The 14,727-nt window shown below is 50.8% G+C and overlaps 1 protein-coding gene across 1 annotated transcript in view; it reads right to left on the reverse strand.

The window, feature by feature from the left end:
* Positions 1-12,407, reverse strand: part of LOC144150231 (uncharacterized) — a 29,356-nt gene extending 16,949 nt beyond the window's left edge. The window contains 4 exon segments of the mRNA XM_077682087.1: positions 3,939-4,511; positions 4,514-4,559; positions 4,627-6,260; positions 12,104-12,407. Of these exon segments, the coding sequence (XP_077538213.1) occupies positions 3,939-4,511; positions 4,514-4,559; positions 4,627-6,260; positions 12,104-12,385 (2,535 nt within the window). The 5' untranslated portion in view covers positions 12,386-12,407.
* Between the last annotated feature and the right edge of the window lie 2,320 nt (positions 12,408-14,727).

Below are 14,727 nucleotides of genomic sequence, written 5' to 3' on the forward strand. Positions count from 1 at the left end.
GGCGTCTGACTGTTACTTAAAAAAGGAAAAATACATTGTGGACAGGCAGCTAGGGCACAAATGTGTACGTCTAGCGTCTGTCGATCATGCACTGTTTTGGAGGATACGGCGCAACGTGCTGTTATACAGAAACAAATACTTCACAGTGAACAGTTTGGCTGTACATGGTACGTTTCACTGAAAAAAAAAATGCTGAAGCCCCAGCTTGTTATGTGCTTTTATGGATTAAGCATGTCCCATCAGCAGCTGTTTTCAAATACTCTAATTCCTATTGGAGCATTGTAAAGTTTAAACAGGGATTTCTTCAATGCCCCCTCCCCACTCAAAATCCCCCCATCACCCCATGAGGAGAATTTGGACAATCCCCCAAAAGCGAAATTCTGGATGAACCCTTGTTTGTGCTCAACTTGTGCATCTTCCAGTAAGATCCTTACAAACATTCCCTGAAGGAACAAGGGGTGTCAATTTCACTGAAAATGATAAATGGTGCTTTTTAGTTTTGGTCGGTTGTCAACATATAACGTCCTCAATAAGCACGCACCGGGGTTGCCCCCAAAACCGGTGCAACGCACAGTGCCAGGTGACAATGTGCACCCGGCATGGAGCATTGATCGAGGACAAACTGAGCAATTCTACCCAAGCACCATCTCTTAAGCTAAGAAAGCAACGCATAAAAATGTTCACAAGTGGCAATACAGCAGCATAATGTGACACAGCGCTACTAGAAAGTGATATTTATTGAAGGGCAATGATTATGTGTACATTAAACCCATATCCGTCACACATGCGCAACAATGCACTTTCACCGCTTCAACTAAACAGCTACATACAAGCTGATTCTCATCTTCGTTAAAGCCATGATACGAGTGCCTGTTTCTGTCCACCCTTCCGCTTGATGGTCTAGGCACCGCAGTGACTGTTCATGAAAATTCAATCGAACGAAGCGGATGCAAATCTCCAACTGGCTGGCAATTCATGCAGCCTTCTTTGCAGTACACGAAGTTCATGTCTTCATTTACAATCTCTGGCCGTTGTTGCCTCCGTGCGGAGCCCGTCGCAAGCTATGCCAATAAACTTTTTACTTTTACTCCATCATTGCCCAATGATTTCGTAAGTCATCCTTGTCAGCAACAACATACAGCTCTGTCCACCTTCATACAAGTGCACCGATGCGGCATCACCACCGTCGCTGCAGCAGACGGTGGAGGAAGCCGCTTCTCTAGCGTTGTTTGCAATGTATCTTGTGATTGCACCCCGGAGCCCCGTCGACTCCCTCAGTGTGTGGCGGGGCAGCCAAAAACTGCCCCGCGACGGTGTGGCCCGGTTTATGGAGGACAGATGGTGCACACCGGCGCAGTTGATCAAGGATGAAGAGGCGCACCGGTGCGCCCCGGTGTGACTGGTGCAGTTTATCAAAGATGCTATTAGTAGAAATCACTGTGTTTTTACGTGTCATATTTAAATGTCACCAAATAATGCTGTCAGTTCACTTTGCAACAGGGTTGAAGAGCTGTGTGTTTAGATCGCCCAGTCCAATTTAGGGTTATTGAATGGTTGGCTGAACACAGTCGACCAAATAGTCCGAGTACCAGTTCAACCCTTGGGCAGACATAAAAACGCCTGCTGGTGTGTATGTAGGGGGGATATAGGTAACAGATTGAAGAAGCAGAGGGAGAGGGCATGAATCAAAACCTAACACACACACAATATTGACTAAGAAACAAAAAGATGTCAAAAGCACCGAAATTTTGAAGCAAGGCTAACACGGTGGGCAGTAAGCACAGCAACACTCTCAAAATCGTATTGATCCATGATCATATTGATCCAACACTTGATCGTATTGAACCATGACCCATGATGTATCTTTTTGTATCTTTTGCATCTGATGTATCTTTTTTTTGTTCTTGCTGATTTACAGCTGTGTGCAGTATTATATTCTTGCCCCTCCTGCTGAGGCCCTTAAATGGGCCTGCAGTATTCTGTGAATAAGTAAATAAATAAATAAATAAAAGAGATTGTACACAGAAATTACTTTCAAGAGATACGACAGAAAAAAAGAGGTGTGGGGACTCTACGGCGCCATTCACCAGAAATCTGTATGCAGTTGTCAACGGGTACAGCAATACTGCAAAAGAGAACGTGACTAAGAAACACATCCACCTTTCTGTCTAGCCATGCACACCACCGGACCGGGTTGACAAACGCTCTGTGCGAACAAAACTATGAAAATGACTATGACTAAGAGATGCAACAGGAAAAAAATAGAATGGGGGGGGGGGGGGGGGTTGTACCGTGCCATTTACAAGCAGGCTTCGATCTGAGGACTTTGCGGCCGCAGCGCGACGCTCTGCCGACGAAGCCACGGACGCGACGCTGATATCATTGTTAGTAACGCGCCTTATATCTTTAAAGCATTCAAACTACGTCGTCAGCGGCGTGCGTTGGCGACTCAGCGGCGTTATAGCGGCTTGATAACTGCGTGGTGTACACGTGATACTACAAAACCGATGGAAGAGATGGAAGAGAAGGCGGCGAGGCGGTGGGCTGCGGGGGCCGAGCGCAAGCGCCGCAAGCGGGCCGACAACCGTGCATTCGCACTTTCACATTCTCCCCCTCGGGGAAATGCGGGGGAATTTTATTGGACTGCACCACCGAACGCTACCATTGCGCCGAACAATCTGCATACATGGATGCCCACCCTGCCTTACAGCTGCCTTACAGATTTTCTGGCTGATGAAGTGCGATTTCTTAAATAGCGCTTCCGCAGTAAGGTTCCGCGAAGCCCCCACAATAGTTGATCGCCATCAACTCCGCTGTTTTGAGAAAGCGCTCGCAAAAATGTGTGTGACTGGCTGCGACTGCGATTTCGCACTGCATGAATAGTGCTTGCTGTGCTTTGGTTTTAAGCTTTAGGCTAAATACTTCGGACGATATTGATTCCTTAAGAACTAAATTACCTTCCGTAACTCTGCTTCAGCACCCAAATGACCTTATATTTTCTACAAGTGTGCCGGTCACACACGCATGTGCAGTTTTCAGGTCCGGGGCAGCGACGTCGCCGGAGTGTCGTATACGATACAGCGCTCGTGCTGAGCGGTGTGGGCCTCATGGTCCTCACTAAGTTTATTACACTTTAGAAACTAACGAAACAGAGCCGCATTCATTACGGCACGAATGTTGTCGAGGCGAAGTTTTCGCTTCTCGATCGATTCCCGACGATCAACACGACAATACATTTCTTGCAGTTATTAATAAACTGACCTGTTTCTGTTCCGCATCATACAGAGGAAACGCCCGTATTTTGCAAAGCAGAAAAACATTCCGTTTGACGTGTAACGGAGAGAGCATCCGTATACTGAGGGACGGAGCGCACTTCCGTTAAATTACGGATGTTTTCTTTGTTCGGCATCAAACGGAACACGGCTCTGTTTTATTACGGCCATCTGGTCCGTAATTTGTCCGTAAAATTACGGATTGTTTTTACAGTGTGGCATAAATTTAGGTCGCACTATACGTTTCGACCGTACTAATAGTTATCTGGAAACGTATACCTCTGAATTGAATACACATACCAATGCTCGTGGTTGTTACTAATTTCCCAAACTAAATCATCGCAGGAGCGTCATCATAAAACTGCCTCAACTTCACATTGAAAAACCCTGGCGAAACACACCAAGGAATTTGACAGAAATGGACCAGTGTTGGTTTCGTGTGCATTTTTCCTTTCCTCTGTTTCTTGTTCGCGCTGGTTCGCAGTATGAAGCAGAACTCGTCATACTACGTTTTGATTTGCAGAGTAACTTACTTCAATAGAAAGATGTTTCTCGACGTGCATGCTGCTTATGTATGCCCTCCTCGTACGCTAGCCAACGAAAGCCCCGGCCTTAATTTTTTTTATGTTTTCCGTACACGTTTTTGTTTTCGATCGATCTCCTTACCTCTTCCTGAGGTGATGACAGCTCGAAAAAGGAAGGCGTATGGAGGATTCGAACGTCGACGGCGGGGCCTCCCAACGCAGCGGTCCTAGCCGCAACAAGCAAGACCGGCTCGTCGGGCAACACGATTCCCGTCGCTCGAGCCACGGCCACGCAGCGGTACACGTTCATCTCGTCAACAACCACGGGGCGTAGCTCGATGCGCCGCATCTCCTCCATAGCCGAGGCAGCCTGCGGGTTCACGACGGGCTCAAACAGGAACAGCCCGTTAAAGCTGAGGTGATCTTCAAAGACAAGCCCTCTACCATCCAATTCCTCAGGGCAGCATTGAAAGGCCACAGCAGCTACGCCGAAACCACGCTCGTAGAAGGACGCCGCCACTGCTTCGACGTTGGAGGACGCAGAATGAGCGCCGCTACAAAGTGGTAGGACATCCGCTAGTTTACCGACGCAGACGACCTCGTGTTGCCGTCTTGTTCTGTAAAGTATTGTTGTGCGGTCGCAACCGGCGCTCCGAGGCCTGCATTCGATAACGCGCAGCCTTCGGCAATCGCTTCTTTCGCGAAGCACGGCCTCTAAGGCGTGGCGATTCTCTCCAGCAGTCGGCGCCGCCCGTTCTTGATGCTTAGGCTCAGTAATAGGCTCGGGTGTCGGTTCCTCCCTAGCAGTCGATAACGATGCACACTTAGACATCGATGCCTTAATAGAAGGTAACGAGGGTGGCGGCTGCTTCTTGGGGCACATGGGGCAGTTGTTGGTCACGCGACCCGACAGGCGCCAGAACGCTTCGAGACCGACTAGTAAAGCAGCCCGGGGTGAAAAGTGACTGGCAGGTTCTTGAACAACCACTTGTGGCACTTCAGTAGAAGGTGGCCGCTCATCCATGCATTGCGAGGAACAAGAGCTGCATGACCCGATCGTCATGCAGTGCTCGTAGTCACCTCTGCATCTGTCGTCATCTTCCGTGATCCAAGGTGGCTCAAAAGTTATACTTTCCTTCACTGCACAAACAGCGATCAGGTCTTGTGGATCCTTGGTTGCCCTCAAGTCTTCGTCCAGGCGCTTGGTGCTCCAGAACGGGTTCACAAAGGGATTCAGTCTCAGCGGAGGGCCAGCTGGTTCCGGAGGCGTGTCCAGGGCGAAGTCGCCGTCGTCTTCTCCCCCGTAGCCGGACCCGGCTGCATCAAATGCTGCCACGTCGTGAGGGTGTCCCAAGGCGTAGCCCCCGTCCTTCCACAGCGCAGCACCTATTGCCGCCGCTGCCCACCGAAGCGGGTGTCCTCGAGGAATTTCAGCCAAGCCCCGAACAATCACGGGCGCAAAACCTTGGCATCCTGATGGAAGCACCCCTGTCAGCTTCTCTTCGCTTTCGCACAAACCTCCGAGGCAATCAATGGCGACGGAAGTTGTTCGGGCCCAGCGCGCGGCCGACGCGAGGGCGCCTCCCGAAGAGTTTGCACCGGCCGAAACCATCGCTGATGCAGCAATCTTTTCAAGGAGCCAGTTGCAGAGAAGCGCGCGAGGTGGGAACAGCAGCAGATGAACGCTGAGGGCTCGCAGTAGGACCTCGTCCCACGTGAAGCGGTCTCGACCCAGCCAGAATAGCAGAGACAGCAAGAACGCAACGGCTGCAACCGCCCATTGGACAGGCCCAAGTCCTTCTTCCTCTTGGATGTACTGGACTTCGGGTCGCGACCGTACCACGGCAGTTTCCGTAGCAGCACCTGTCCTCAGGGCTACAGCAAGCAGTGGTCCTGCTCTGGAGCACACAATTCTGGAAGGGTGCAGAATGACGCTGGCCCTGTGTTTGTGGGCGCAAAACAGGTCGCTCTCCGCCTCTCGCAGCGGCCACTTCGCCGCCATGCGAGGAAGCACCACTTCTTCCTGGTCCACGACGCACTGGCCGGATAACAAGACAAGATCGCAGGGTGCCTCTTCGCCCGGCTCCAAGGCCAGGACGTCTCCGGGAACCAAAGAGCGCGAGTCGATCTCCTCGAGTGCCGGTAGGGCGAGAGTTGAGATTGACTTGCATGTACGACAACCGGAGCGAAGCCGAGAGCAGAAAGCTTCGCAATATTGAGCAAGCCAGATGGCGACGACCACGGAGGCGGCGGCAGAGGCGGAGAGGTAGTAGCTGCGTAAGAGCCAGAGCAGCGCTCCTATCACAACCCATCTTGTGCCTGGGACATGCGAGCGTCGTTGACCGATGCGGTACTCGTTCAAGCCGTGCCGTCGCAGTAGTGCGCGCCTTCGCTCAGAACGTATGCCAGGACTGGCGACCAGCTCCCCACAGGTCAGTTGGCCATCGTCCAAGCCTCGTTCTTCCTGCGACAAGTAATAACGGTTACGCTGTGCTTTTAACAGCAGAGCTGCTTAACATTTTAGTTCCGCCGTCCAGCTTTAGCGGAAACACCAAGCGCACGTGAGCGTGCGCTTCGTAAAGAGTGCCCGGCGTCGGCCAGCTCGACCTTCGAGAACGTTCTGGCCAGCGTACCTGGCGTGATTTCTAGCGTGCTGTTCTCCTCGCCAGTTCGTGTGCGTTTTCGCCTGAACTGGAGAGCGCAGACGCCGAGTTCGCGAAGCCGTTGCTGCGGGTTCTACCGCGTGCTAGAACTTTGGGAGAGATGTGAAAGGCTGCGGACAAAGCGATCCTGGCTATAGCTGCCAGTCATGGAGAACTTTCCGCGGCAAGTTGGGAAATCTATGTGAGGTGCAACAGCCGGGTGTCCGACGTAGGGAGAGGAACCGCCAGCTCTGCTGTTTCTCCAGCCTTGCACGCCATTTTTTTAACACGAAAGTGTTTTATTCCGGGATACGACAAGACCTCACCGACGTCATATTCGTCACGGAAATGACATCACCAAAAAAGTCCAACAGACGCGGTGGCGCTAGGTTTCGAGGTGGGAGACGCCCTGCCTACTGGGCTATGACTCACGCTTGTTTAGCTCTACGAACGCGCCGTATAAGAATTTTTATACAGATGGTGCTGTCGTATAGGACAGGTGAAGCGAAGTAGTTCGTTGTGACGCTAATGAGCGCCGATAGTTGGCTCTACTGCTGCGGGCCGCGAACTCTGCCTTTCGCGTTCCACAAGCCGAGCTCTTCGCAACTCAACCGTCTGCCGTACATGCCACGGAGCACGACCTAGGTAGTCGCACCTTTGCCGAAGCGACCCGCCAGCAGGACTTCGGTCTCCAAGCACACCCACAAGACAGCTGCCGACCCGCAAATCTTGCTTTTTTCGCTGCAGCGGACCGTGACTTCACCAAACGATCCGCTGACAACCAGTTCGGTTTCGCTCGCACGGTTTGAGAGCGCTGTGGTTTCAGACGGATTTACGCAATGCTACGGCGCGTGTAATCCAGTGTCTAATGTTGATGCGTCTAACGGTGCCATAGCGATGAAATATAAATAGCAATGTGCAAGTTCACATCGATGCACAATAAATGTTCAACTGCTCGTGTGAAGGCACATTTAACTCTCGTGTTGTGCCGATTCCTATGAAAGAGGGATCAACCACATTTTTTTACACTATACGTCACGCAATCGAGTTGCGACGCCCTTCAACGCTCGTAGCCGTCATGCATTCAGTTCGCTTCCAGTTGGAAGGTCGGTTTGCATCGAACGTTCGGCCTCCTCGATTATCAGTTCCGTATAGTCCGCGGGCTGCCCAAGACGCGATCCGGCGTTCGATTACCTAAGTGTTCCTATTAGACGTCCAGCCCGAAAGCAGTTCCCGGACTGCCCGCGGACTGTCCAGGACTGGTAAATCGAGGATACCCGTTGGTGCAATGTTAAGAAGTATAGAGTAACCCTTCGTTGTAACGAGTTCAGTGCTTTATTCAAAGTTCTCGGTGGCCTGCTCCACTGCAGTGCATTGAGAGCAAATCATCTCCACTTTCAACGAAATATTGCTTATAACGAAGTCAGTTTCCTGTCCCAAGAATTTCGGCATAATGGGGACTTAGTGTATATTTCAAGCTAGGTGCTTTTACGTCTTCAAAACTAGTGAGCAAAGTCTGCAGTTCTTCCCGAAAGACGACAGTTGCACAGTTGTAGCGAGTTCTGTTTAAAAACAACATTCAGGGATAGTGGTGACGTTTTTAAATACGATGGCATTTCTTGGGGTACTTAAACGCGAGTATTTTGTCCTGTCTGTTGTCATTCGAATCAACTACATGCCCTTCCGGCGAAGGGGAGGGACGTATGAGTGAGTCCGCCCTAGAGCTCTGGCAAAAACAAAAAACTACGGTTGATTTCTCTGTCATAGGAATCAGTAAAACACGAAAGTGAAATGTGCAGCGAAATCTGCAGGTGAGATTGATTTGCGCGTCGATGGCTGCCTTGTGGGTGTGCTTGGCGAGCGACGTCCTGCTGGCGGGTTACTTTTTGCAACGTTGCATTGGCGTCATTTGCGGGACGGATATGACGTCAGTGAAATCTTGGGGTACCGCGGCATAAAACACTTCCGTCTTAAAATATAGAACCCGAAAACGAACAACCCTAAGTATAACATACTCTTTAGTACAAAAGGTTGCTTCCACGCAGGAAGACCCTCTGTGCAGAGGTGCACCCTTTACAGGCCACTTGCTTCGTGCTACTGGCGTCACTTCCGTGGCGGATATGACGTCAGCGAAATCTTCGGGTATCCGGGAATAAAACACTTTCGTTTTAAAATAACTGCATCCCCTGCATGGTTTCGAACCTTGTACTTCGGATAAATAAGCGAGAACACTGTCCGTTGTGCCGGCGAAGCAGGGTGGTTTATGTTTAGGGTTGTTCGTTTTCGGTTTTACCTTTCGGTTTTACCCGGTTTTTACACCCCGAACACGTTTCAGGATAATCGGGTTAAACCCCATTTCTAACCCCGAATGGACCTTTTCAAAGTAGCGATCTCCACATTTGTGGGCTGAAAGTCCGCCGTTCCCGACCAGTACTTGCTGGAAGGAGGCCCCACAAACCAAGCTTTCGAACTCATTGAGTATTGGCATGACTCTGCCGCTCGCTGCCCTAGGCTGAAAAATGCTGCACTGGCGTTGTTGCGCCTAGCAAACGGAAGCTGTGATGTCGAGAGAACTTCCTCCCGGCTGAGATGCGTTCAACGATCGGACCGGTCTCGAATGAAGACCGGCATGTTGCCCATGCAGATGATAATGTATGCAAAAAAGGATGCATAAAAAATCGATGACCAGCTTCTTGGGAATAAAATGGTTCAGTTCTTTGAACTTACCTATGCTTTTTACTTTCGTAATTACCGATTAATTTAAAAAAACGAGAGTATTTCCTAGAAAACCCTAAAATCCCCCAATTACCAGCTCGAAACAAACACAAACGAATTAGAGTTTAGAAGCTCGCGTACCTTCTGATAAAACAAACTGAGTGTATTACATAGTACATCTGTGGATTTAACCCGAAAAAACCCCGAATGTTGGAATGGTTTTACAGAAAACCCGATCCGATTCCAAACACAACTATAAAACCCGAAAACGCACAACCCTATTGATGTTCTGTGCGTCGTGCGTTGCTGTGGACGCCGCGGCTTCTAGCGCTCTGCGTGCTGGGGAATGGATGCGTAGTTTGCCTGGGTGAAATTGAGCTAAGATGGAGCATCCCATGTAGCTCAGGCAATTGAGTTCACCAATGCTGATGCTAATGTTTTGTGGGGGAAAATGTCGGGACAAGTGTACTGCAAATATAGCGTTGCGAATAGCGAACGTTTCGCGTTCTCAACTGAATTTATAAGCAATTTACCAAAATTTTGTTACTGTTTAGTTCCTGTACTTACTAATTTGAAGAAATTACATTACATGTCATCAAGGGCAGCAGAGTGGATCCCTAGGGAAGGCAAGCGTGGCAGGGGGCGGCAGAAAGTTAGGTGGGCAGGTGAGATCAAGAAGTTTGCGGGGATAAATTGGTTGCAGTTAGCACAGGCCCGGGATAATTGAAGATCCATGGGAGAGGCATTTGCCCTGCAGTGGGCGTAGACAGGCTGATGATGATGCTGAGTACCTGTACAGCGCATGCGCTTTCAGGACCTTCGTAAACAGAAATTCTCAGCTAATGTACTCTGCCAGGACTATCCCGTGCTCTGTGTTCCATATATCACAGCTAGGATATATTTTTTCATTAGACCGCACATAATAAGCTGAACAAACCGCCTCCACGACAGTAATGAGAATTCTGCAATTCTGCGACCATGGTGTTAACAACACAGATTTCCGCATGAATTGGCGCAGGAATCAAGTGGTGTCTCACCGCAGCTTTAGTTTAAATTCAGTGGGCTTAGTGATACGCAGCAGAGACGACAGGAATCTCCTAAGATGCCACAAAGAAAATCCCGGGCCATCTACACTAACGTGAAACCCGGGGGGGAGGTGCGAAGATAACTGTATTCTTGGAGCCTTGGCGTTTTTGCCCACGGAGATGAAACCGTTGAGGGGTAGATGTATACAGCTTTGCTGTAAAAGTCTGTTGTCTTTGAAGCACGAAGCGTTCTATCGCGAGGCGTTTAAAAACGAGTGTCCGAGTGTGTTCTCTTGGTACGCGTCTTTTCCCGCGGAGATGAATGAAACGTTCTAGCGCGAGGCGTTGGAAAACGAGCGTCCCGGTGTTTTAGTACCGTTGCTACATGATACTACGACGACATGAGACGCCGACAGCCCGAGCCATATATAAGGGCTTCGCCCCTAATAGACCCGGTCGCAACGCATTCTTCCTCAATTATCTTTGCGACAAACGGAAGAAGAGCTTTTTTTTACAAAATGTTATTTTACAGCCTCGCGAAAGATTACCGCTTCCTTTGCGTTTTCGTGATCAACGTACGCATCGCGAAAAAATCGCTAGCTGGCTTGTCCACAGAGCTATCTTAATTATACAAACACACCTGGCTTACTCAAAACAATCGACTATAGATAATACATCGATTAAGCATCCAACATCTTGTAGATGCGCTATTGCAGCGTCACAGGACATATAGCACGAATGTCGTACAAGAATCCAGGGTCGAAACAAGAAATGTTTTCCTGGGGAGGGGAAAAGGGGCTACAACGGCGGCCATGTTGAAAATTAATACAGTCGACTTTTGATAATTCTGGTTCTGGAAATTTTGCTGGTTCTGGCAATTTTGCACGCAATCCAATAAAAGAAACTGCTCGACAATTCGAAGCTATGCCCATTATATCGGTCAACTGGACGCTATAGTTCAAATAAAAGAATCGAGGTGACCCCCATACATAGATAAATTCAAAATTTCCAAGCGCAAGAACAGCGCCGTGTTCTAAGCTGATGTCGGAGCCATCGCAACTGAGCAGCGCACAGTTGTCCAGTTGAGACTCGCGCCAGCGTACGCATCGCTCTGTTTTGAGGTTCTCAACAATGTGTACTGCGAAGCGCCGTGTGAGCAGACTGTGTGGGCAAACTCTTCAGGCTTCGATTTTAGCCATAAGTATCAACGTGCACGGCAGCCCGTGTCGTACAGTGAACTTGGCAACAAAAGTCAATAATCTGAAGGAAATCAGAAGGGAGGACGTGTGGCGGACTAAGAACAATGCTGTTCCTGTGCTTTTTGGTTAATTGGAAGTTCGCTTAATTCGAAGTGTTTTGCGGTCCCCGTGGCCTTCGTATCAACGGAAGTCGGCTATGTATATTTTCGGATCACCGAAAATGACGAAACCAGCAATGATTTCAGGGGTGGGGGGTTCTGACAGACACGGTAATGTTATTAGTTAGACAGATTTTAAAGATCCATTACTTTTGCAAGATGATCAGAAGTAATGGATCTGTAAAATCTGTCTAACTAATAGCATTACCGTGTCTGATGGAGAAATTGAAGCAAGGGAGGGAGGGAGGGAGGGAGGGAGATGGGAGTAACCTTGTTTTTAGGTGGATGTCAACTTGCACCTGTACTAAACGTTACCAGAGTCTCATTTTGCAAGACCGGCCAGTGATTATTGAGCAGCATGCTCGAGGAAATCCGTGTTGCATCAACGGACGCCGACGATAAGTCGCTCTCGTACCGAATTCGGCTGAATCGATTTTTTTTTTAGAGAGAGAGAGATAGAGAGAGGGGGGTGAGGGAGGGAGGGAGGGAGGGAGGGGGGGGGGGCGGAACCCCTTCCGCTGGGGCCCGTCCCCAGCCCGACGAAAGATGGAAGCAAGCTGAAACTCACGCGGAAGGTGGCGCCGTTCCAGCAGTAGCGGACTCCCCGGTGGCGGAAGGTGCCGTCTGCGGCCACCCGGCGCACGGCCAGGCACCGGCCCACGGAGTCGTGCACGCTGACGAGCGACGCCCGAGACAGCGGGCAGCGAGACGCGGCCAGGTGGAGCAGCAGGCCTTTGGGAAGCAGCCACCGTCCGCACAGGCAGTAGCGCATCACTTCGTACCAGGCGCTCGGCGTCCAGCCTCGAAGCGCACCGTTCCCTTCGTCGTAGTCCTCGTCGTCCGCCTGCATCTCTTCTTCTTAGTCGGCCTTCTTCAAGAGACACATAGCCACCGAGGAGGGATTAACCGTGGTCCGCGTTTCCGATGACGATGATGATGAACAGTCTTTATATATAGAAGGAAGGCCTCCAGGCCGTTAGGGGACCGAGAGATAGATGGTAGAGGCGTAGCCACCAATTTTGTTTGGGAGGAGGAGGGGGGGGATTGAGTGCACCTCCACCTCGTCCATACGATTTTTCAAGTTATTAAAAATATGAATAATAAATACGTAACTATTAACTCATACTATGAATAATTATTGAAACTATTAAGTGAAATTTACAACTGTTAACTGAAAATACACAACTATTAAAGGAACCCTGCAACACTCTGTGCAGTGCAAGTAAATCTGCGCGACGTTTAGATTACACTGCCAGGAATACCTGAGCCAAATATTACACGTGCACGTTGTTACTAATCGGCCAGCGCCGCAGTACTTCGCCGCATCACTCCTCGGCTGTGCGGCGAAGCCACTACGTGCGCCTTTGAAAACAGGCGCCACCATGGCGGTGACAAGTTGCGACAAGCCGCGTCAGACGCTTCGCTTTGGGCGCATTTCAAAACTTCGGCGGCTGCCGGCGAGGCTCGTATCCACGCTATTCAAGGGCACAGAGGCCCCGTCGATCGCAACGGAGTCCTCCTCTCTCCCCTCTCTCGGACTCAACGTGCGCGGAGGCTACCGACGACTAACGAACACTGGAAAGAGCGTTGTGTGTGTCTGTGACGTTCGTGGCGTGTTGCCGCTTGTTGCGGTTTGACCATTACTGCTTTTGGGTATAAATAGACCCCCGCAAGCGTTGTAAAACATTCCTGTTAGAGCAGCGAATCGATGTTGTCGCTCTGCTCGAGTCCTGTATTGTAACCTCGCCCGTCGGGGCATTGTTCTTTCGCTTCGGCTCACCTCTCGCTATGAAGTAAACAGTTACGTTATCCTACGGCTTCTGGACTTCTTCACGGCTGCAATAGCGGCTGGCCGCTCGCATCATACACGCTACCACTCGTATGTCCGAGGCCACAGAGATCGGATCGGGTGCCCCCGCCCGGTCGCAACAACTGGTTGGCAGCGGTCGGATGGCAACTTCGTAACACCTGAGGCCAGCGGTGCGACCAGGTGCGACCCAACCCCACGGACGTCAAGGCGGCTTCGGACTTCGCAGAATTCACGGCGGTCAAGGGTGAGTGCGGGACTTTTCTTCACTGAGTTTTACCAGGCTTCTGAGGATAGCTGGTAGGGCGTGTGTTTTTGTCGCGTGGGTTATTCGCGCAAAACATTTTTGAAGCAGTGGGAAAGCAGTACTCTAGACCGGCCATGAATTTGAAAGCGTTGAATAAACCGCAGTTGTTGGAGCTTGCAAAAGAGTTGCGCTTGGATGTTACGGACGCGCTGAGAAAGCCAGAGCTGATACAGGCTATACTCGCTGTCGGGGCTGACGATGAGGAGCTATCGGAATGCATTGAGCTGGTCAATGGCAGGGAGACCGCGAAACGTCAGGCCGCCGAGGCGGAGGCTGAGCGCCAGCGTGAGGAACACGAGGAAAAGATGCGATGGTACGACCTCGATATCGAGCGAATCCGAAGGGAAAGAAAGTGGCTCGAAACAGAGAGACTGCAACGAGAGAACAAGAACCTAGAGCACGAAATTCATCTCGAGCGGGAAGAAGTGAAGCCTGATTTGCTCTAAAAAGACCTCGTTGTCGAGGAAAGCACCGTGCCAGTGCTGCCATGGCGCTCGGGAGCGCGAGTCGGAGGCGACCGTTGCGGCGCAGCAGCGTGGCAAGGTCAAGGTTGCTGAGAAAGATAACGGCGGCGCATTAGCTCAGACTGTCGGCAGAGGCGGCAGAGGGCAGTGCGTGTCCACTGAGTGCGATAATGTGTCGGCGTTTGTTTTCGAGATCTCGGCTGAGTGTTTGGACGGTTCAAATTCGCGGCAAGGAGCGGCTACCGGTCTGAACACGAACACTTCGCGAGATAGCGAGGTTTCGCTGGAATGCGTAAACCATGAGGCTACCGAAAGGCAACACGAGTCCGCTGAAACGGAGGTTGTTCCTTCGGACAATAGTGCAGAAACGAGCGACGTGGTGGGAAAGCCTGCAGTCGAGGCAGCAAACGGTTTGCACGGTTCAGTAGGGAGTCATGACGACCTCGCCGCTGGGCAGGCCGATTCCGTCCTGCCACCAGCTCGGGTAGCTGACCTCGAGCAACGGCCAGCCGAGCTCGTAGAGATTCAGGTGTCTGGGGCGGCTGAGCCGTCTTTTGAGACAGGGCAGCCTGGTTGTAGTGTAGTTCTGGCAGTGAGAAAGGAGAACGGCAACA

This window comes from Haemaphysalis longicornis, unplaced genomic scaffold (assembly GCF_048455015.1).
Source record: "Haemaphysalis longicornis isolate Haplotype H1 unplaced genomic scaffold, Haemaphysalis longicornis Haplotype H1 scaffold_8, whole genome shotgun sequence".
In the NCBI taxonomy this organism is placed as follows: domain Eukaryota; kingdom Metazoa; phylum Arthropoda; class Arachnida; order Ixodida; family Ixodidae; genus Haemaphysalis; species Haemaphysalis longicornis.